The sequence below is a fragment of the Lemur catta genome, chromosome 1, assembly GCF_020740605.2.
Source record: "Lemur catta isolate mLemCat1 chromosome 1, mLemCat1.pri, whole genome shotgun sequence".
In the NCBI taxonomy this organism is placed as follows: Eukaryota; Metazoa; Chordata; class Mammalia; order Primates; family Lemuridae; genus Lemur; species Lemur catta.
In genome coordinates this window covers 102,739,030-102,762,038 of record NC_059128.1, presented here as the reverse complement: position 1 = coordinate 102,762,038, position 23,009 = coordinate 102,739,030, and the positions used below count along the sequence as shown (strand labels likewise).

Below are 23,009 nucleotides of genomic sequence, written 5' to 3'. Positions count from 1 at the left end.
AACTTAGCCACAAGGGAAGCCTGGGGTGCACCGCAGCAGGGGAAGAGGGCAATGGGGATGTCTGGAAAGGTGGGAAAGGAACTGAGCCCCTAGTCCGCTGCCCCTGCGCGGCCCAGGTCAGCCGGCGTCGGCGCGGCCAGTGCGCCCCCAGCCCCGAGGCGTGGGACCCTTCCCTCACGCGGGTGGGGAGACCCCGGCTCGCACGCTCGGCGCTCGGCGCTGGGAGGCGTGTGTGTCGCTTTAAAAGCTCCCTCCCGGCGCGCCGGGCCGGCCCCTTCCCCGGCAGCGCCGAGCGAGCGGCGCCGAGCGAGCCGGGCGGCCTTGGAGGGAGCCAGCGCCCGCTCGGGCGGCCAGTCCGGCGGGGGGCGGCGGGGCGGGCCGGGGGCGGCCGGGCGCGGGCGGCGCGGCGCTCGGGGAGCCGGCCCAGGCCCGGGGAGCCCGGCGGGGCAGGGCAGGGCGAGGCAGCCCAGGGAGGCCCGGCCCCGACCCGGCGCCTGTTTGCCCCGCGGCGGCGACCGGAGCCCGGGGCTGCCGCGCGGGGAGCCGAGCGCGAGCGAGCGAGCGAGCGGGCGGGAGGCGGCGGGAGCCGAGCGGAGGCTGCGAGCCCGGTGCGCCCCGACCCGGCCCGCCGCGCGCCCCCTCCCCTCGCCTCGCCTCGCCTCGCCTCCTCCCCTCCCCTCGCCTCGCCTCTCCTCCGCCGGCACCCTCCGCCCGCGCCCAGCCGCCGAACCCAGCCCGGCCGGGCCCTCGGCTTCGCGCGCTCGCGGCTGGGCCCGGCGGGGACCCGGGCCCCGCGGCCGACGGCGCCCCTCCCCCCGGACCCAGAGCATTCCGGACCTTTCCGAGCGCGGACCGAGCCGTGGGAGCGTCCTCGCCCCGGGCCGGCCGCGGGGCTGGGCTGAGCGGACCCTCGCGGCCGCGCCGGACGCCGCGGGTGCCGGAGCGCGGACGATCTGGGTTCGGGCTGAGCGCGTCCCGGCGCGGCAGGGCAGGGCAGACCCCGGCGGAGCCCCGACCGCCGACTGGACTGCACGGAGCGATTCCCGACGGTGCCGAGCCCGGGAAATGCCGGGCGTGGGCTGAGGGGATCCCCGCGCCCTCCCAGCCCTCCGACTTTGGCTCACGCGCTGGGACCGGACCGGCGTCGCCTCGGCCGCCCTGCGCCCGGGTCACCTGTGGCCGCGGAGCCCCGAAATCGCCGGACCCTCGCTCATTCCCGACCCGGAGCCTGGCGAGGGTTGAGGGAGGTTTTTCCGGCCCCCTTCCCTGGAGCGCGGAGGCCCCGCCCCCTCCCACCGCCCAGATGTCCCCGGCCGCGGCTCGGAGGACCTCCCTGAGGCCGGGGGCCGAGGGGTCCAGAGAGAGAAGCCCACCCTAGGGAGCCTGGGGGGCCCCCCAACCTCGGCTTGGGGCTTGGCCCCCGACGCTGCTAGGAGGGAAGGCCGGTGCCCCCACCCTCGGTGAGTCCAGGAGCGGGGGTTCTGGCGGAAGGCGGGGCTGGGGGAGGCAGGGTCCGCGGGGAACGAGGGCACCCTGGGGGCGCTGGAAAGGAGGATGGGTGACTGGATAGGCCCTCTGGTGAACCAGCGGGCCAGGCCTGGCTGGCGAGGGGAGCCGCGGCCAGGGTGCCCCATAGCAGGCTGAGGACTTCTGCCTCTAAAGGAGGGGGCTCCTTCCCTTTCCCTCTAGAGGAGGGGCTGTGCTGTAAACCATCTGCCTCCGCCACCCCTCCCCACAAAGAAAACAAATCCCCAGCGAGGAAGGGTGCAGGCAGGGGAGAGGGGGGAGGCAGCAGTACTGCCTTGCCGGCTGGTGCTGCAGCCTGGGAGGGCTGACGCCAGGCTTGCTCTCTCTGCAGGGGGCTGCCCTCTTCCAACCCAGCTCTCACCTCAGAGCTGCCCACATCTGGAGCCCCCTCTACATCTGGAAGACCCTGGCCACTGTCCTTCTGCAGGTGTCAGTTACATCCAGAGACCTCTGCTTTTGCAACTGCCCAGGAGTTGTGAGGGGGTTCCTGCTACCTTCCCCCATCCCAAGGGCATCTCTTACCCTTAGTCCCTGCACAGTCATCCCCCTGCCTCTGTGTTCAGGTTCAGGCAGAGATCAACTCTGCACAGCCACAGGCACTTCAAGTCCTGGAGGCCACTCCTGGGACCCAAGGCCCCTCCCCTGCTCTCCTGTGTCCTCACCTTGACCCCCTCTGTCAGATTGTGTCTCCCTCCGGGTGTCCTATTCCCCACCCAGAGGCAGAGGAGGCAGGGTGGCAGGGGCAGGGGCTGGGTGAGGGCCGCCCAGGGCCAGGGTAGGCTGGGGGGCCGTTAAGATGTGGAGCTCTGCCCGGTTGAGGGGGGCTCCGTGGAGGCAGACGCAGTGTGTGCCCGGCTGGGGGGAGTATGGGCAGGCCTGCGGCCACGTGGTGAAGGATGAACATTCGGGGCGCCCCGGACCTCGGGCAGCCCAGTGACGACCCCAGCAGTGGTGGTGAGCGGGAGCGGATTCGACAGCGCATGAAGATGGTCATTGGGCAGCTTGAGGACATCCTGCGGGAGCTCAAGGAGGTGGCCAAGGAGCTGAGAGAGGTAAGTGAGGGGTGAACAGGGGCCAGGCAGACCCTATACCAGCCTTCCTGGGCTTGGCACAAAAGTGTACTCACGAGTTTGAGTGTGCAAAACTGTGTGCACGGGTGTTGCTTTACTAGGGACCTCCTTTCTCCTTTCCCTAAATCTGCTTTGCTGAAAACCTCACCATGCCCCATGGCTGGAGGAGCCTTGGTGTTGCAGAGATTGCTTGGGCAGAGTGTCAGGGGGCCCATAGCTGTGGAGTTAGCACTCACAGGTGCCAACGTGGCCCGTAAGGACCGAATCCCACTATAGCTCCTTAGTGGGAGACTCTTCTGGGACCCAAGCTGACCTTTGACTCTACCATCTACCTCCCAGACTTGGACCTGGTCACAAGGGGTCCTGGGAGAGTGTGGATGGCAGTCCCCACTGCTTGAGGCCCATTTCAAAGCATTCCCCCAGAGATCACACAGATACTCAGAACCTTGATCCTGGAAAAATTAAAGTCAGCTGTGCCCTCCCTATCCTGGGGTAAGAATGGGTCTCGGGGGCTGCTAGTGGGTATCAGAGTTCCTGTGGACATTGGCAGGGGCAGGAATCTCCTCTAAGGGGTTGCATCTCCATGCCACAGTTCTGAATGTTTTGGCCAAGGCTGAAAAGCCACTGAGAAATGCTGGGATATGTATGTCCCTCTCTGTCTCTCTAAGTGGAGCCCGGTTTAATTACTGCTTCCCACATCGCTGGGGTAATGAGGTACACATGTCCTCGGCCCTGCCCCCTGGGCTGCGTTCAAGTCCAAAATGCATGACCAGCGTTCTGAGCCACTAGTCTGAATTTGCCCGCTGGGTGCCATTACACCAGCCAGGTGGGCTTTAGGCAAATTTCAACTCCTTGTAACCAGGGCCCCTGCAGAGATGGCAGGGAGAGTGATTGAGCTGGAGTTATGGGCTCAAGCTCTCCCTGGCCAGCTGTGCAGGGAGGATAGGGGCTCCCAGAGGGCTGAGGAGGTCGGGTGATGGTGGCTGCCAACTCCAGGCTGGCAAAGTGGCATTCCAGCCTGGCCTGAGAGCCACGGAGAGGGGGTTATTTGAAGGGCACTGTGTTCAGAGTTGGGGTTTGGGGGGTTATAGAGATGCCAGGACAGGAACTAACGTTGGGCAGGGTAGCCCCTTTGCCCAGGGTCAGCCTCATGGGGCCTGCCAAGAAACCCTATCTTAGGAGGTAGAAATGGCTGTTGCTTCATAGGTGGTGGTGTTTCTGCTCATGGACTGGACTGGCCGTGGACTGGGCTGAACATCTTTGGGCAGTACAATTTAGAGGTCAAAGGCCAGATGCCCCTGAGCAACCCCTCCTCCTCCAACCTCATGGATCCAAAGAACTACAGTGCTCCCTCCCACCTCACCCCCCACCCCCTGATCTCATTTCAGATGCTCTGTAGTTCTACTAGGGCCATGGGAACTGTTCAGAGTCTGTCTTGAGCAGGGCATGCCCCAGCCAGCCCACCCAGAAAGATCCAGGATTGACTCTAAGGCTGGAGTTGATACAACTCCAAGCTTATTCCCAACTGGGCATCTTCCAGGCACTGCATTCTCTCCCCGCAGCATAGCCATCCAGAGCTTGAAGGGCTCTCACAGGCAACCCCGACCAGCCCGGTCTATTTACTGTTGAAGAAACTGAGGCCCAGAGAGGGATAGGGGCTTCTCCAAGGTCACACAGCCTACCAGTGATGGAACTAAGCCTAGAACTCAGGTTCCTGATGCCTATTCTGGGGCTTTAGCAGGTGGGCTAGTGGATGATCTCTTCCCATTTTGACAGTGGCCTTTAAGATATGATGCCTTATGCTCATGCTGTGATTCTACAGCACTAGGATTTCTTTGCAGATCTTTTGGATGTCTCCTTCTTCCCTTTTCACACTCACCCATTCCCATGTCTCCAACAGCAGAGCTTCAGGTTCATAGGCCGTGCAGCCCAAAGGTCTGAGCCAGGACAGAGAAAGATGCGTCCCCTCCCCCCACACACCCTGTAGGCCATGTGCCTCCACCCAAGACTTTGGCAGGTTGCTACAGCAACCAGAATCTACCCCGTATGCCACCGCCTGCCCGCCGCCAATGGCACCCAGCTGGGGAGGGGGGCAAGCCTCAGAACTCCTGCATGTCCCAGGCAGGGTCTAGGCATGGGGTGATGGAGAGAGGGGAGGGTGAGGAAAGGCAGGTAAGGCTCTGGGAGGCCCAGCCAGAAGAAGAGATGCCATATAACTGACTTTCTGTGAAATGGGATTTACTGGGGATGGGGTTACCAAGTCGGGGTGCCAGGCCCAGGTTTGGAGAAGAAGGTTACAGCCTCCCTACTCCTTAGAACTATGATTTTGGCTCTTGGTCCTTCAAAGGGGCTGCAAAACTGAATATGCCTGGCTTTCCTCAGTCCCCTTGTGTGGCATTTTTCCATCAGGGGCACAGGTAGGCTCAAGGTTGAGAGGGTGGCAAACATTTGTTCCCTCATCACACCCATTCCCTGGCCAGCACCAGCCCAGGGCCTACCAGTTGGGTCTGTCTCAGCCTCGCAAAGCACTTAGATGTGGAGACAAGATTCACATACAGGACTGTGGGGGAGCTGCCCAGGATGCTTAGTGAAGGAGCAAGGCCAGCAGAGAACAAAGGCTTAGCTTCCTTCCTCTCGCCATCTTCCTCCTCCGTCTGCTGCTTCCCCTCCCCAGCCCTGGACACTACTGATCATGGCAGACCCTCCTCATCCTCGTGAGCACACAGCCTAAAATTCACTGAAAGATGAGAGACACTCAAGCACTTCTTCCCTAAGCCACAGAGCCCCAGTTTGCTCATCTCTGAGACGGAGGTGGAGACGATGATGATTTGCACCTGAGAATGATCTTACAGGCATTTATTGGGGGCTCAGCATGTGGTGGGGGAACCAATACCTACTCACACTCCTAGAGGATTTGGAGCTCCCTCCCAAACCCTGCCCACACTCTGCCACTGGCTCCCTGGGTGTTTGGGAGCAAGTTCTGTCCCATAGGTGGGGAGAGTCATTTAAAGGATTAAGTGAGGTGAGGAACGTGAAAGTGCTTTGAAAGCTAAAACTGTGCTGCAGAGGGATATGACGATCAATCATTAATTAGCCTTCATCTCCTCCAGGTTCCCCAATACTCAGGGTACTAGGCCAGTCCCAGCAGGCTCTCTAAGATCCTCAGAATTGTGTAGATCTTAATTTAGAGACGCAGCAAAGCTCAGGGGCAATGAGCATGGGCTCTGCAGCCAGATGTCCCTGGTGCAGACCTGAGCTCTACCCTCTTCCTAGCCGTGTGGACTTGAGAAAGTTACTTTACCTCTCTGTGCTCTGTTTCCCCATCCATAAAAATGAGGATACTAAATCCAATGCCTCCTCCCGCACCCCTGCCCCAGGGTGGTTGTAAGAATTAAATGAGGTGTTGTATTTAAGGTACTTAGCACAATGAGGGTACAAAGCTGGCTCTGTTTCTGTGAGATATTATTAATGAACCACTCTAGCACTGCCCACTTCTCAGCTCCGTGTACAGCCTTGTTTCTGGAGTCACATCAGCTTCTTAGCTGTTACCCGGGAGATCAGGACCATGTCTTGGCCTCCTAGCTGGGGTCCTGAGTTTCTCCTGTCTCACGCCCTGCCAACAGAGAAGGGGGTTAGGGAGTGACAGTGATGGGGTGGGAAGGAGGTCTCCAGTAAGGTGGCTTTTGAACAGAGACCCAACAGCAGTGAGGGTGCGAGTCAGTGGTATCTGGGGGAAGGCAGTGGGAGCCGCCAGCAACAAGGTCTTGAGGAGGAAATGTGCTTGGCGTGCTCAGGATCAGCAAGGAGGCCTGTGCAGCTGGGGGGTGAGCAAGGAGAAGGGCAAGAGGAAAGGTCAAAGAGGGGGCAGGGAGTCAGATTACGTAGCTCCTTGCAGAGCATGGCATGAAATTTGGATTCATTCTCAGTGAGAATCCGGCAGACGCTGCAGGAATCTCCTGCCCCCCTCCTTCCCTGGTACCCACCAACCGGAAGCTCCCAAGGGCAGGGGTAAGCGCCCTCATCCTTGTTCCCCCTGGTGTTGGGCTTAACTTTGGGCATATACTTAGTCTTTCCCTCCTTGGTCCCCCCCAACATGTCGCTCAACGTGGAGGCTCAATAGTGATCCTTGTGTTGACCACCTGTATCCCCCAAGCCATCAGTGACTTTTGAGTGGGAAATAACTGCAGGGCACAGTTGCCCACTTTGGCCCCAGGAGTATGAAGGGGTGGGCACAACCTTGCCCCAGCCTGGGGTGGAAGTGGAGGATCCCCTCACCGATTTTCGCAGGAAGCAGGCACTGTGACATTCTGTTTTCTGGTTGCTCATTGTGCAGTCCCATCAGCAAGGGGCCACATCTGAAGGTGGCAGGGAAAGCCATGGGCCGTGCGAGCGTGAGATAAATGTGGCCTAGCCAGGAAGCAGCTGGAGCAGGAGAGGCTGGGGACCACGGAGCTGTGCCAAAGTGGGTCAGCTCCATCACCCGCAGCTCAGCAAGAATTGCGCGGATTTTTTTCTTATTATTTTTTTCACGCCTTTCTTTCCTCCCTTTTCCCTTTGCCTTCTCCTCCTCCGGACAGATTCACTGAAGCTCCCTGGCCAATTAGGCCAAATTGCAGGATGAGAGCTGTGAATCACGGTCAGCTCGCTCCACCGCTCCCCAACTCCACAGCCCCCCAGGAAGATAATAACGTAATCACAGAATTAAAAAATAATCAGTGGCCATAAATAATGCAGAATCCCCAGTTATATAACCAGCTGCCTGGGGAGCTGGGAGGGAGGGAAGGAGGTAGCGCTTGTCAGGCAAGGTGAGGTGGGGCGGGGTGCGGGGAGGACGCTGGTTCTGGGACTCCCAGGCCCCAGTCCTGGCTCTAGGGCCTTAGGAACATGGAAATGCTTTCCTTGTGGAGGGGGCTTGGCAAGGGCTGCAGGGAGAGCTGGGGCCAAGCAATATTGAAGCATCCAGGACCAGGGGTTGCTTCCTCAGGAAAGGAGCCCCTGGCAGTTTTTATAAAGCCCTGTCCAACTCATCTGCATATCCAATAGCTGTGTCTGGAGGGAGTGCTGACCTAGTGCCAAGCTGGGGATATGGTGGGCAAGCGGACCCGGTCCCACCCTCACGGGTTTACTTTCTAGCGGAGAGACGGATCCTAACCATGTTACAATGTATGCATGCAAAATCGTAGCAGTGATAAATATCGTGTGATATTTGAGGGAGAGGTGCAGGGCACCTTGAGAGCCTTTCACAGGGAACCTGACCTCAGCTGGGGAGCAGGGAAGCTTCCTTCTGGAAGTGACGACAGAGACAGGGTGAGCAGGAAAGGAGGGAGGGCGCATTAGGTGAGGCCAGAGGCAGGAGCCAGCTAGCTGGGGCATGTAGGGGTGGTGAGGAGGCAGGCCTGGCAGGGTGGAGGCCGCTTGCTGGGTAGGGAAGCTGATTGGCGGGGAGTTGTGTTTGGGAGGCTGTGGAGTTTGGGGAGCATGGAAGGGCTGGAGGCAGAGGGGCGATGTGGTCCTGCAGCCAGTTAGAAAGTGCTAGATGCACCATGGAGCAGGAGCAGGACAGAGAGTCGCAGTCAGTGGGAAGACTAGATGGGTGCAGTTTTTCAGACAAGGGTAGCTAAGGCTGTGACCAGGACAGAGGTTGGGGACAACCTAGTACAGGGCCAAGGACCCCCACTGGGTTTTGTCACAGCCCTCAGTCCTGCCTATCCTCTCTAGACCTCCCTCGGGGTCCCTCCAGAGCAGGTCATTCTTGGTCTTACAGTGCCACGGCCAGTAGTTAGGATTCAACTTCTGGTCTCGGCTCCTTCCAGCCTCTGAGCCTCGTTTTCCCCATCAGCAAGCACACGGGGACAGGGGGCTCTATAGCGTCTCCGTCCCTTCTGGCTCGAGGGTTGTGATTTTATGGCTCCATTTCTCTCTCCACTCTCTCTCCCCATCTCTTTTCTTCTGTGTATATAATTATTTCCCTGCACTCCAAGACAATCCCAAATTACATGTAGACAAAATGATTATTAAATCTCAGGGAGAAATCACAGATTTCAAGACATCCAAAGCAGAGAGGCAGGTAGCTCAGGGCCTGCCCTCCACACTGGTCCCATGAAATGAGGCACCAGGAAAGGTGGTGGGGTTTGTGCACCCACCCAGGCCCCCGAGTAGAAGCTGGGTACCCATGGGCACATGGCTTCCCTTCTGATCCTCCCTTATGTCATTCATCAAGTGGTTGTCTCCTGTCCCACCTAACAGACTGAGCCAGATTTGCCTGTGAGCCTCATAGCCTCTTCTGGTTCTGTTCTGTCTGGAGACAGCCCTACTTTGGGCAAAATAGATACTACCTGAGTGCTGGGATTTGAAAGGCCCAATATATCCCATTATTCTGCCACAGGCACTGGAAATTTCTCCATTGGAGTGTCATTCCTTTGGTGCAGAACTGAAGCCCATCTGCTGTTGGGCCTGGGGCCAGGGGCGTGGTCACGTGTTAGCACCCATCGGTGCATGGTGGATGTTAATAGTCTACCTTGTTCTCATTAATGCTTTCCAAAGTGCATTAAGTCAGGAAATCCCCACAGCAGCCCTTTCAGGTTGTTACTGCTAGCATTCTCCTTTGATGAAGAAACTTAGGCACAGAGAAGTTGAGTAACTTGGCCAAGGTCCCACAGCTGGTAAGTAGTGGGACCTCCAGAGACCAGGTTCTCAGTGGTTTAGCTGTGCTGACCCCGTAGTTCCAACCACGTTCATATCTGTTAAATTTTCATCATCCTGGGTGAGGGCATGTCATTCTGTTTTACAGGGCAGGACACCAAGACTTGGAGGGGGATAATCATTTGCCCAAGGTCTCTCTGCCAAAAGATGGCAATCTTGGGGCTCAGACCCAAGCCTCCTTCTCTCCCTTCCCTTCATGTCCCCAGAGTGGAACCAGAGAGGGGTGTGCTAAGGAAGAAGGGGAAGGGCTAGAATGTGAAATCCTCCCGAGCTGGTGGCAGCAAAGGCTTCTTGGGTGGGGGGATCTTCCCTGCTGCTGGGCCTAGGGCAGGTAGGGCTGTCCTCACTGAGCATTAGGAGGCTCAGCTTCTGGGCCCAGCCTGGCCTCAGCTGACTCTGTGACATCACAGCCAAGTCATTCAACTCCAGATTCCTGCTGGCATTCTCCCTACCCTCAGGCAGAGGCAGACTGTCAATAGCTCCGGCTCCATCAGGGGAATCTCATTGGAGAGTGTAGCAGGGCCTCTCCTAAGGCTCACGGTGCTGTGTTTCCACCCAGCTTAAATCCTCAGTACCCCAGGCTGGTGGTTTTCAGGGTGTGTCCCTGGACCGGCCTCAGCAGCACAGCCCCTGGGAGCATGTGGATGTGCACCTTCTCCAGCCCCACACCAGGCCTGCAGAGTCAGACTCTGGGGAGAGAGCTGGGCCCACGCAGGTCTGAGGACCCCTGCTCTAGGCCAGAGTTCCTGCCAGCCTTGGAGGGGGCTGGGGGTGGAAAGGGCTTCTGGGGATGTAAGCTTCTCTAGGGAGAGGGAGATGTCCTAGCCCGGCAGCACAAGGAGGGGGTTGCCAGACTGGGGGGTGGGGCCTGTCCCCACTGCCTGCCAAGCCCAGCAGTCACGGCAGCACCACACGACAGCGTGCAGTTTTCTAGGGGACTGTGGAAGTGGGAATCTCAGCCCCTCCAGGGACTAGCACCTCTGACTCCCCATCTATAAACTCAGGAGATAATGATCTGGTGGGTGGAAGTGAGCACTACCAAGCATGGGCAGAAGGCCTGGCACATAGTAGGTGCTTGGAGTTGGGCGGTGATGTCACTGTGTCCCCAGTGCTGCTCGGACCCCTTTTGCTGCCCTCTTCACTGTTCCCCATGAAGCTCTGGTGAGGTTGGCAGGGCTGGGGTTGTCATCCCCAGTTGCTGGGGAATCAAGTTGAGGCCCAGAGAGGTTATGTGACTTGCTGAGAGACACACAGAACCCAGCTGTCCTGACTCCCCCAGCTCTTCTGCAGGACTCAGTGGAGTGGTTTCTCCTTTCCTGGCTGGGGGCCGTGGTGAGTGGACATTCCTAGGCACCAGGACCCAAAACAGCTTCTCAGAGTCACTGCTGTGGACACACAGTCCTAGGATCTCAGAGATGGAAGGAGCCTTGGAGATAAGCTAGTTCACCCAACCTTTCCATTTGCACGCTGAGCAACTGAGACCTAGAGAGGGAAATTGCTGACCGGGTCACCTGTGTCCTGCCCCGGTCCTGACCAGTAGTCACCCACTGACCCACACCGCTCTGGCCATCGGTTTCGTTCTTGCTTCCACCTTTGCTTTGGAGAAAGCACCCAAAGCACCCCCACTCCTTGCCAAACATGGAGCACATCCCCGGACAGCAGTAGTCCTCAGTAAATGTTCATTGAATGAAGGACTTAATTAGTTAATTAATTAACTGACTGCTCTGACCCCAGGTGAAGAACACTGGAGAGGCACTGAGAGCTGGATCTGGTCTTGACGGCTGTGTGTCTCTCTGTCTCTGGGTCTCTGTCCCTGACTCGGTCCCTCCACTTTGCTTGTATCGTTTTGCTGTGTTGTTTTCAGCTGGAATTTTCTCTCTCCCTTCTCTTGCGCTGTCCTCTCTCTACATCTCTGACGGGGTCTCCCTCTTGCTCTCACTGTCCTCCTCCCTGATTTGTGTGCTGACAGTGGCCTGGGAAAGGGGGTGTCCTGAGGCGAGGCTGCTTGTATAGAAGCTGAGGGCTTAGCTTTATGCAGGGCAGGGCAGGGTGCAGCGACCTCCACAGCTGAGCTGCCCCCTGAGTGCGTTTAACAAGCAGCTCTGGGCTTCTTTATTGCTTTCCAAATAACGCTTGCCTATTCCTTCTCCAACAAGCCCGGGTTGCCTCCGCTCATCAGTGGGCAGGAAGGGAAGGAGCAGGAGGCTCTGGGGCATGGGGTGGGGTGCAGGAATCTAGCCAGTGCCATACACCTGGTGGGCACCTATGGTGACAGTCATTGACCAGCTGCAGGGACTGGCCCAGGAGGCTTTAGAAGGCCTGGACAGGGTCTTCCATATGGCCACCCCATGTCATTCCCTTTCTGAGGGTGGGTGGGCTGCTCATCTCTCCTGAATGCTGGAGTCCCTCAGCCCCTCTTAAATGGCCCTCTCTCAAGCAAAGCAAGACCAAGCCCTGCTCACCAGGGCCGCCCCAGAACAGTGGCCGTGTTTGTGGGAGAGGGGTGTGTGAATGGACGGGGTACAGGGCGGGAAAGCAGACCCCTGCCCCCAAGGGACTGCAGAGTGGTGAACAGGCTTCTGGGAAGGGCTGGAACAGTCTGTCCGCCAGGGTCCAGTGGGCCCTCCACAGAGCAAACAAACCTGTAGCCTCAGGCCCAGTCACCAGCCAGGGGCTCTAGCAGGGCAGGGCGGGGGCCCACTCACGCCTGGCCCCTCTCATCTGCTCTCCCCTTCCCTGGTCAGGTGGTGAGCCAGATCGATAAGCTAACCTCAGACTTCGACTTTGAACTCGAGCCGGACGACTGGACCACGGCCACTGTGAGCAGCACCTCTAGCAGCGACAAGGCGGGCGTGGGCGGCCCCTTTGACCTGGGCCACCTGGACTTCATGACAGCTGATATCCTCTCGGACAGCTGGGAGTTCTGCTCCTTCCTGGACGTCTCCACCCCCTCAGACTCTGTGGACGGCCCCGAGTCGACGCGGCCAGGGGCTGGCCCTGACTACCGGCTCATGAACGGTGGCACACCCATCCCCAATGGGCCACGAGTGGAGACCCCAGACTCCTCCAGTGAGGATGCCTTCAGCGCTGGCCCCGCGAAGAGCCAGCTGCCCCAGCGGACCCCAGGGACGCGGGAGAGGGTGCGGTTCAGTGACAAAGTGCTCTACCACGCTCTGTGCTGCGATGACGAGGAGGGGGACAGTGAGAAGGAGACGGAGGAGGAGGAGGCAGGCCTGCCCCCGGAGCCTTCCCACACAGAGGCCCACACAGCCCCTCACCAGCCCTCCCCAGCCCCCTACAAGCCAAGGCGCTCTTCACTGACCAGCCGCCGCCCGGGCCCCACCTCGGCCCCCGATCAGACCCGAAGGGTCACGAGGAACAGCAGCACCCAGACGGTGTCAGACAAGAGCACACAGACGGTGCTGCCCTACACGGCCACTAGACAGAAAGCCAGGGGGAAAAACTAGGGGCTGGGCAGGGGCTGGGGGGCGGTGGGCACATAGAGCTATAAATATATATATATTTAAACAAATGCCGTCATAATAAAATTTTGAAATGCTAAGGATCCAGCCCCACAGGCCCCAAAGCTTTCACGGAGCTCCTCTTAGACACACAGATGTCCACTCGCCTCCCAGGTCCCAGGGGGTGTGGCCGGAACCGCCCTCCCTGCCTTCTCATTGGAGGGCTCCTGAAGGGGGTGTCAAAGTATGTAAATGAGACGGGAGGTCCAACCTGGCCCTCCCCTTGCAAGCCTCTGAGCACCATGGTGGATTCTGGCTGCTGGCCTGGGCCAGGGCCCGGAGGGGACTCCTCAGCAGGAGGCAGGCTCTAAAGGGAGCAGTGTCCCCCGCCCGGCCAGGGCTCACGGTTGGGATGTTTTGGAGACTGCAGGACTCAGGACCTGGGCATAGCATCACTCTGGCGGGACCCTGGGTCACTTGGCACCTGCCATCATTCTACTCCAAGGCAGACTTTTGCTCTCTTTCCCAAAGGCAAACTTACCTGGGTACACACAACCCTGCCTCACCGCCTTCCATCTCGGGGTTGGCCGGGACGTAGAGGAAGGGCAAGCTCTCCGTGGGGCGGGCCTCCAGCTGGGATGCTGGGCTTCCACAGCACCTGGAGGATCAGGCTGGGCTGGGCAGAGGTTTGTCTGGAGAGGCCTGACCACCCCAATCCTTTCAGCTCCCATTCTCAGCCTGGTCCTGAGACCAGGACCAAAGCCTCAGGGCAAAGCCTCAGCTAGCCCCTGGCTTGGCCCTCAGCAGACCTGAGATCTGTGTGAGAAAGCAGGTAGCAGGTAGCAGCTGCCACAGACAGGCTCCTGACCCCTCTTGCCAGGCAGGCAGCCTTGGGAAGCAGTCCCATGGCCCTACTCTGCCCCCGCACCTCCACATTCAGGCCCGGAGACCACCGTAGCAGGTCTTGAACAGAGACCAGGTGAGAGCCTAGAGGCAATGGGGCTTCATATGGGGCATGACCTGCACAGGGACAGCATCTGCATATCCTTGGGGTAATCATCACAATTGTCGCTCACATTTATTGAGCAGATCTTAGAGCATCATCTCATTTAATCTTCACAATAACCCAACAAGATAGGAACTATTATTATCCCCATTTTTCAAATGAGAAGACTGATGTTCAGAGTGGTTAAGTAACTGGCCCAAGGTCACAGAGCCTGTGCCACCCTGCCCCCCATGAGCCAGCTCTGCTATCTAGCAGCTGTGTGACCTTGGGCAAGTCCATTTGCCTCTCTGAGCTGACCTACCTCATCTATAAAATGGGTCTGAGAGTCTCCACCTACCTCACCAGCTGCTGTGGGGCTCCAACAAGATGATGAGTGTGAAAGCACTTGATAAACTGAAGGCACTGGACACACTCTGTGGTCAGTGTGGCCCCAACCCAGGTTTTCCAGTGATTTCCATGGCAAGGGGGCCCAGAGTGCTGGGAGCTGTCGCTGGGTCAGAAGCACTGCACCACTTTGTGCCTCCTCGCAGTAGCTCGAGGTCAGGAGACGGCCACAGCTTGATTCACTGCCCCTCGCTGTGAGCAGGGAGGTGGCACCATTGGCATAGCAAGGCCATCACCCCTCAGGGGCCTCCCTGCCACGCATTTCAATTAAGGCAGATTTACAGCCCACCAGGGCCTGTCGGGGAGGGGGCCCTGCCAGCAGCCCTGGCAGCACCCACTGCTCCTGCCTGAGGAGGTGCCGTCCAGCCCGCTGCAGGGCGACAGTGAGACTGTGCAGGCCAGTCTGGAGCAGGTGCAGGGGATGCCACCAGGAGATTGGGTGGACCTGGGATGTCTGCAGTGTTGTCGAGCCCGTGGTGAGATCAGAGGCCCTAAAGAGCTAGCTGGGGTGCAGCCTCCGCAGTGGAAATCCAGGGATGCTGTGGGCCCAGGCCAGCTGTCCCCAGCTCAGGCCTGAGAGCCGGAGCTCTGAGCCCTTCTGCCAGCCCCAGGAAACCCTCAGGCCATTGGTGCTGATCAGTGATAGGTCTCTGGCTCAGAGGATGAGTGCCAGGGACTCTGCCCACCCTGACAGTGAGGAGGGGGCAGTCTCCTCCCAGGAATGGGCCCACCTGGCTCTCGGATGGACATCCAGTTCTCTTCCTGAAACTTGTTTTTCATGTTCAATGGCAAGATCATTTTTATACTTGTAGTTTCTCATCTTTACAAGAGTCAGGGAAAAGAAACCTACAGAATAGTTCCCATTTCACAGAGGAAGAGACTCAGGGCCAGAAGCAGAGACCTCTGGGAGAGCCCCCGCCCCACCCTGGGTCTGTGCGACTGTGTAGTCGCGGGCTCACGTCCATCACTTGTTCTCTGTTCTCCCCACCCCCACCCTGCAGCTGCTTGCCCCAGAGGCAGCTGTGGGGCCAGTGTGTCCTGGAAGAGGGGGAAGTGGGCTTTGAAATGGATATAGGTTCACCTTGGGGAAGGCCCCAAGAGTACTCGGCTGCTTTCATAATCTTGCCACACCCAGCCTGGGCCTCACTGACAGTGGGCTGGGTTCCCCTGGCTCCTTGTGACTTCAAACACAGAATGTGGCCACCCACGGAGAGAGACAGAACTCTGACTGTCAGCGCTGCTGAGCCATGGAGTGGGCTGCTTCTGGGTCGGGAGCTCCCGTCCTTGGGGCAGACTCGGCCATCCCTAGGACCTTCCTGCAGACCTTCCAGGTACAGCCCTTCACTGCTCTTCCCTGACTCCAAACCTCCACTGGTTTCTGGGTTTCCTCACCAGAAAGTCCCATCGGATCTCTCTGCTTCCAGAAGTCCTGTTTCAGTGACCACCTACTGTGTGCATAGGCTTGTGCTGACAGTGCTGTGGAGGGGGCGGGAGGGAGCCAGGCCCTTGTGACAGAGAGCAGTCATGTCATAACAGATAACTCATGTGCGCTGAGCATTGTTCTAAGCGTAGGCATTATCTCACTTATTCCTCACAGCGATTTTAGTTAAGCAACTTTACTTATGCCTACATAGTTTCCAGATGAGGAAACAGAGGCTCTGAGAAGTGAAGCAACTTGCCTAAGCATACACAGGATGGGTTACGGAACCAGGATGGGACCTCAAACTCAGTGACTGAGCACCCAGACATCTGTCAAAATATATGATGAAGCTGGTGCTCTGGTCCCTGGGGCTGAGGGTCTGAGAGCCAGGCAGGCCTTGGGAAGTAGGGGGGTGGGTGTTGGAAAGAGAAAAACTATGAACATGGTTCAGACTTCGAAGAACTTGGCTACTGTTAACTTGAATGTCACAACTCCTGACTCAGAGCCCGGCACTGAATGGATTACGGGTTCAGTAGATGTTTGTTGAATGAATAAATGAGCCGCATTTGCAGAGGGGCATCCATTGTGCATTCATGCAATCAGCTTTCATTGCAGACCTCCTACCTGCCAGGTCTCACGTTGCTTGCACAGACACAGACACACAGCTCCCCTGGGAGGGTCTGGTCTGGTGTGGCCAGGGACTGGGCAACGTCAAAACTGAAGGGTGTGGGTTTCAGCACTGAGAAGCCAGAGGTGGCACTGGGTCTAGCCCGGAGTGCCTGGGAAAGGAGGCCCCAGTGGGAGGGGGAGCCAGCTTGGCGAGAACACCCTGGGACGTGTCCTGGGGAGGGCGGGGAGGGGGTCCCAGCCTGACACCATGTTAAAAAGGCAGGCACATTGCCATGTCCCCAGTGTCTAAGAATGAGGAGGCATCACTGTCTCCATTCTATAGATGAGGGACAGGTGATGTAGTCTGCAGAAAGGGTCTAATGGGTCCAAAGGGCAGAAGGAGGGCAAACTATTCAGAGACCCCAGCGCCATCCCCTGTCCTTAGAAACAAAGTGAGGCCATGCCAACAAGAAGGGAAAGAGGGGAGCCGGGAATTAAGGAGGCAGAAGACCCAGCCCTCCCCCACCCCCTCCTGAGTTCCCTTTCTCTCTTCCAACCCCTCCTGCGCCCACCTATCTCCCATCCCACAGCGGGGACGTGTGTAAGAAAACTGACATTTATTAACAGCCTAGTACATCAGGCACCATGCCACATCTTTTAGCTAACACTAAATGACAGATTCAGTTGCTCAATAATTATTTATTGAGTAAATGGATTAACCATAATTCTTATTTTACAGGTCAGGGGAGGAAACTGAAGAACAAATAAGGAATTTGTTGAAAGTGAAAAACTGGCAGCACTGGAGGTTGACATTGCTGTCATTACTTACACTATGTAAAGTGCTACTATTTATGCGATACCTGCTATGTGATTGTTAGGCACTCTGCATCCTGCTCGCCAGGGTCCAAGGGAGCCTTCGTCGACTCCACTTTAGGCCGGACTATCAGAACCCACCCTCTGTTTCCCAGCGGGTCTACGGCACTGACAAGGCGACCGGCAGAAAAACAGCTCCAGGTCTAAAGTGTCCTTCCTCGCTGTTCCTATCTCTGGCAGAGCCAGGAAGTCTCGCCTGCCCTCAGCCTGGGAAATGGCCAGGCCCTTCCTGGTCGGGCTTACCTGGCTCCACGTGAGGTCTGGAGTATCTAGGAAAGACTTGTGGGAGGAGGAGGGATTTGAAATGGAGTAGAGCTCAGGCACCTAGAAATGGTGATGAAGGGCATTTGGAACTGGTGGCACGTCACCAAAAGATGGCTGGGGGCACCACAGGTCGGTAGAGACAGGCCTTGTTAAAGCAGAGGGCATGTGTGGGTGCAAACTGGGAAGATGAGCACACCTTCTGCAAGGGACTTCAGAGTCCCCATACCCACTCAGAGCCACTCCATCCTCTTCACTGCAGGGGAGGGAGTCAGGGTATCCCGTCTAGTCTGAGGCTCAGGGGACAGGTTTAAGCCAGCTCAGCAGCGGTTACCCGGTAGAGAGGATCATGCTAGGGACCCGCTTTGATGAAGAGATAAGAGCAGCACATGATGAGCACATTGGGAAGTAACACACATACACGAAGCCCTTGGAAATTATTTGATCTTACAAGTAGGTTAAACATTCCTCCTGCAATGCAGTCTCAGCGAACCTTTCTTTCCTCCACGGGGCAGAGGGGTGGGACGCTGGAGCCGCGTCTTCCGGTTACGTGTTCATCACACGGGAGCTAGCTGGGATGCTCGTGCGACCCGATTCTCCCACCCGCCTGCCCTGAACCCCTACTGCAGAGGGGGGCACAGCCGCCATCACCAGCTGCCATCACCGCCCACCCCTCCAACTTCACCTGCACCAGCCCTGCCTGCCGAGGGGACCGAGAGTCTGGGTGGGCGACTTCAGGCCGACGCTGCACATGACGTAGGCGCGGTGCTGATCAGATCTGACTCCCTGCCAGGAACGCTCAAGCCCACATACCTGCCTGCGGCTCAGGGCCCTTCCGATGCCTGCTGGGACGTGGAGAGGTCAGGAGCTTCCCGCTCTGGGCCATAAGTCAGTGGTGCAGACCACCCTGGTGCCCTCCCGGCTGCCATCTTAGGAGCGCCCAGCCTCCAGACACTACCCCACTCCTCCTCCACCCCCAGGAGAGCAGGGCGGGGCATGGGGGGTCACCACCAGGCACAGCCTGTGGAGGAATTGTGGGAAGAGGCCTGGGGACCCGGATCTTTGCGGGGTTTCCTTGTCTCATCCTGGCCAGTGGTGGGGCCTCCCCAGGAGACCCCTGTAAGAATGGAGACTTTTTCCTTAGCCAAACAGTAGACGGATTGTGGGCGGCTTCCCAAGGGAGGCAGCGATGGCTGAGCCCACTTTGGAGAGGCGGGGAAGGGGAAGGAGGGTCACTACTAGGTAGTGACCCAGGGGTGCAGGGAGGGGGACAGAAGCCTGGTTCCTGCTCACAGCCAGAAATCTCGACACAATCTCACCCTTTTGCCCCCCAGAGACTGACCACTCCTGTAGGGGACAGTGCTGGGAAGAGGCATATTTGCCCCTGTGATCCAGAGGGAATGTGGAGGGTTAAACCCAGAAAACCAGCCAACGAGAGCAGAAAAGTCCGAGGAGTGATGAGCCCTCCATTTGGCCTGCGTGGGGTGAGGGTGGTTGGGGTTGGCCTGTGATCCCAGGGGCCCAAAGGAGGTCCCTGCGTATGGGTCGGGATGTGGTCCCAGGGGTGGGGGCTCGGCCTGACACCACTTTAATAGGTGGGGCACACTGCAGTGTCCCTGGTGCCTGAGAATGAGCTGCCAACCCCTCTCAAGATTGACTTCGCCCCATGTCTGGTGTAGGCAAGAGGAGACATTTTTTCAGAGTGGCCCCCGGACATGGAGTCCAGTGTTGCCCACCCAGCATGTGGGTGTCCCTAGGGTTCCAGCCTTCCTCAAGGAAGGCCCATTCCTCTGGTGTCCTAAAAGAAGCGTTTCTTGTGTTCAGCGGGAGGCTGGGAACAGTGGTGGGGAAGCTGCGGCTGGTCCTCCTGCCCCGGGAGAGGGGGGCGTTCTGAGAATTTCTCTAGCCCAGAGACACCCCTCCTTTCAGGTCAGGATAACCCTACTCACCACCCCCCCCAATTCCCTGGGTGTTTCTCTTCCAGAGGTTGCAAATTGGTGGCCTGCATAGCTGTTTTGCTTCCCCCATTTTTTTGAAAAAAGGATTTTACAAGAAAATCCAGATTTCAAATTTCGTAGAAAAAATCAGTCGCTGTGACAACACTGGGCTGGCATTCCCACACATTCCCAGTCAGCAGCAGCTGAGCAGCGGGGCCATTCTGGATGGGCTGGGCACTCACCCGCGTCCCCACCCGCCCCGGTGTACATTCACACTGGCTCCAAATTCTCCTTTCCTGGTGTCATCCCTTCCTTCCTGTGCCTGCCGTGTCTTAAGCATGCCTTTGATCCACCCTCATTACCGCACGGAGGTTTACTCCCTCCAACACACACCAGCGGACTGCAGGCTCCGTGCGGGCAGGAACAACCGTGGTGCACCCGTTGTGCTTCCAGAAGCTGGCCCGGGGCCTGGCACGTGGCGGGTTCTCAGTGAATGTGCACTGAATGAACAGACCTCCCGCCTCTGCTCCCATCCTCCTTGCCCCTCAGGGCTTACACCCCTCTCCAGACTCAAGGTAGAAGGACAGGGCCCCCAGGGCTTCCTGACAGGGAGGGGTGTCACACTGGGTCTTGGGGAGCAAAGGCACTAGAAGGCCACCTTGCCTGGCCCTCCTGTTCTTTGGGGTATCTGGCCTCTGCTGGAATTTCGAAAGCACTCACTTGCTTTGCTTTGTTTGCTTTTTAATTCAGAGCATCATCGCAGGGCGAGGGATGATTTCATGCCTTTTAATAAGGGAATCTTCAAATGAAATAGCCCTTGTTGCTATTCCATCAATCCACTGGAGCACCAGCCACAGGGATAACTCATTTGCCAGGTAATTGGCATCGTTCAAGTACCGGACAGGGTGTTGTGAGATGTCAGTTGAGTGAATGTTTCTTAATCAGGTGCCTTTGCCCTGTAAGGCTTGTACAATCTGATGGCCTGGTGGAGCTTCCCACAAGCAAAGTCTAGCTAAATACCATGGTATCAGCATCCTCCGGTCCCCACTGCTGGTGGCCTGGGGAGGCTGTCCCCAAAGCTCTCCAAGACACCCCACTGCTAAGCTCCATACACTTTGCCTCCTCTGCCCCTGCCCCTTGTCAGAACTTCCTTCCCTGGGGGTAGGGGTGTTGAGGGCACCCACCAGGGCCACTGCACAGCACCAGGGACACCATTCTCATTGGCTCCTACGTGAATGGCCCCTCAGCACAGCTCCCCAAGGGACACCACAGGAATGATGCCCTGGAGTTGGGCAACATGGCGATCCTGACACTTGCACGGGATCACAAGGACCCATGGCCCTGACTCTGAGCTGAGGCTGCCAGGGCCTTCTGGACCAGGTGCAGCCTCCTCAGACCTCATGTTTCTATACCCCAGCTGCCCGGGAGCACCCTCACCCTGCACACTGCGGCCCAGAGACGTTCCTGCATGGAACAGAGCAGGGGGCAGGTGTGACCGGTGAATCGGTCCCTGCCCTGACCGCAGACTGGTCCCAAGAGGACCATAATCCCACCCCACCACTCCCCACTTCTGGCAGAGACCTCATCCCAAACCTCTGGTTGCAGAGAACAGGATCCGTGGCAGCTCCGGCCAGCCAGGCCCCATCCCAGGGGCTGGAGGCTCAAGATCCGTGACCCCCATGGCCAGATTCAGAAGCTGCCTGGACCCTGGACCAGGGTGGGCAGGGCCAACGAGGAGGAGGATGGTCCACGGGTCCTGAAATGCAGGGTCCCAGGCTTTGGAGCCAGAGAGCCCCGATCTGAATTGGGGCTCCATCTCCTCCTAGCTTTGTGGCCTTGCAGCAGTCACTGAACCTCTTGGAGCTTCACTTTCTTAAGGATATAAAACTCACCGACAGCTCTGCTGCAAAGGCTCAATGACAAAATATACGTAAAGCCCCTTGTCTGGGGCCTCACAGAGTGCACAGCAACAATGTATGTTCCTCCCCTCTCAAGGGCTCTCTGACTCCTGTCATACTGGCCCCAGGAATTGTCCTGCGCTAAGGAGAAAGTTTCCAGTAGGACATTCCTGTGGCTGCTGCCAGAATCAGTTTGCAAGGCCCAGCGAGGGACAGTACTACCCCTTATGTCATCACAGGGGCAGGACAGGAAGGTGGGCTGGAGCAGAGCCTCCCCAGACAGCTGGGCTTGGCTGCAAGTGGACCCACCAGAGCCAGCGGTGTCCTGGGGACTTTAACAAGCTGTCCATTAGGAACGGTTTGTCTCCTCCACCCTGTAGATGACCACACCTGGTAGTGGGTGGAACCCACTTTAGGGACAGGACAGAGGGCTGCTAGACTGGAGTTAAAACATGAAATCTGCGTGGGGGGTGGGGAGGCATGGCCCTAGAGCTGGAGGGGAGAATGAGGAGGGGTGGGGTGTGGAGGGCCTAGGGTCTGATCCCTCTCCTGGAGGCCCAGCCGGCCTGAGGCCACAGCACACCTCACCCCAGCTTGTCTACACCCTCCTCATCCCTATCTGGTTGCCAGGGAGCTCTAGGTTTGCAATGCAAGCCCCCTTCATTATAGAAAAGGGAGCTTAATGTTCTAAGAACTCACCTTCCTCTCCTTTCCCATCTTTTCCTCCTCCTTCTCAATTCATCAAATGCTAAACGAGCATTGTCCAGTCATCTTTCACGTCACAGAAGTGAACACTTCTCTGCTTTCTAAGACATGTGCTCTGAGTGTGGACACAGCAATAGAGAAGGGAGGCACTGAGTGAATCACACTGTCACCTGATTGCCCCAGGGATCAGCGGCCTTCTAAGGTGGTCGGGTAGCATAAGAGCTCAACTACAAGATAGGCCCCGTCTACAACCAGAGCTAGGGCCCAGGGAGAGGCCAAGTAGAAGAATCAGTGCAGGGCAAGGGCAGGGCTCAGTCTATAGCCAGAGTCAGGGCTCAGCCTGTGACCAGGGTCAAGGCTCTGTGTGACCAGGGTCAGGGCTCTGTGTGACCAGGGTCAGGGCTCTGTGTGACCAGGCTCAGGCCTCAGTCTCCTCTCCCTCACTCAGATCCTTGATCTAGTAATAAACCTTTCTTCACATACAAAATGCAAAACAACTTGTTGCTCTCCTGCCTTGAAACCTTCTAGGGAAAACAAAACAAAACAAAAGAAACTTCCACGGTGGCTGGTGGCTGGTGGCCTCAAGGACTGTGGTGCAGCAGGGTGGCGGGCACTTGAGGGCCTGCACGGCCTGGTCTCTGCGGCTCTCTGCTCTCCTTGCCACTCCTGTCCATGCAGCTTTTGTTCCAGGCATAAGAGCTGCTCAGCTGCTCGCAGGTCCCTGAAGTGCCTGGTTTCTTCATGCTTTTGTGATTCTCAAGGCCATTTCCCCTCGTGGCACTGACCCCGCCCCTCCTCTGTATTGTGTGGTGGTTAGAAGCTCAAGCTCTAAAGTAGACCAAAGCCAGATTCAAACCTGCCTCCATCGCTTCCTTGTGGGACTTGGGGCAAATAGCTCAGCCTCCTCTTTGCACAGAAGTCAGCTATGATACCCGTGCGTGGGCTGGTGTGAGGTTCTCCTGGGGAGCCCATGGACAAGTTTCAATGCACATTACTTTAAGCATTAATTATTCCCCACTGTGTTTGAGATATTTGATTAACACTCAGCATCCCTTTTCTACCATCTTCTAGTGGCCTTGCTAGACTGCAGTGGCCAGAAAACTGGACATGCAGGGCTCCCTTGCAGCTGAGGTTCCGTGCGCGAATTGGGGCCAGC

The 23,009-nt window shown here is 57.7% G+C and overlaps 1 protein-coding gene and 1 long non-coding RNA gene across 3 annotated transcripts; both read left to right on the top strand.

Annotated features, from left to right (window-relative positions):
- The first annotated feature begins 897 nt into the window (after nt 1–897).
- INSYN1 (inhibitory synaptic factor 1) lies at nt 898–12,861 on the top strand. 2 transcript variants are annotated; one of them, XM_045555501.1, is made up of 3 exons: nt 898–1,460; nt 1,859–2,579; nt 12,044–12,861. In XM_045555501.1, the coding sequence occupies exons 2-3, from the start codon at nt 2,424–2,426 to the stop codon at nt 12,764–12,766; spliced, it is 879 nt and encodes a 292-aa protein (XP_045411457.1). In that variant the 5' UTR covers nt 898–1,460; nt 1,859–2,423; the 3' UTR covers nt 12,767–12,861. The 2 variants fall into 2 exon arrangements, with proteins under 2 accessions (XP_045411457.1, XP_045411463.1); XM_045555507.1 differs by lacking the exons at nt 898–1,460; nt 1,859–2,579 and having other exon boundaries at nt 12,042–12,118; nt 12,214–12,861.
- A 2,395-nt stretch (nt 12,862–15,256) lies between these two features.
- On the top strand, nt 15,257–17,184 carry LOC123641048. The gene is made up of 2 exons (XR_006736199.1): nt 15,257–15,481; nt 16,919–17,184. It is a non-coding gene; the product is annotated as an uncharacterized LOC123641048 (long non-coding RNA).
- The last annotated feature ends 5,825 nt before the right edge of the window (nt 17,185–23,009 follow it).

What these genes read in the sequence shown, in the direction of transcription:
- INSYN1 (XM_045555501.1), top strand. Translation starts at nt 2,424, where the DNA reads ATGAACATTCGGGGCGCCCCGGACCTCGGGCAGCCCAGTGACGACCCC. An exon ending in TGGCCAAGGAGCTGAGAGAG is followed by an intron (nt 2,580 to 12,043) that starts GTAAGTGAGGGG and finishes TTCCCTGGTCAG; the next exon opens with GTGGTGAGCCAGATCGATAA.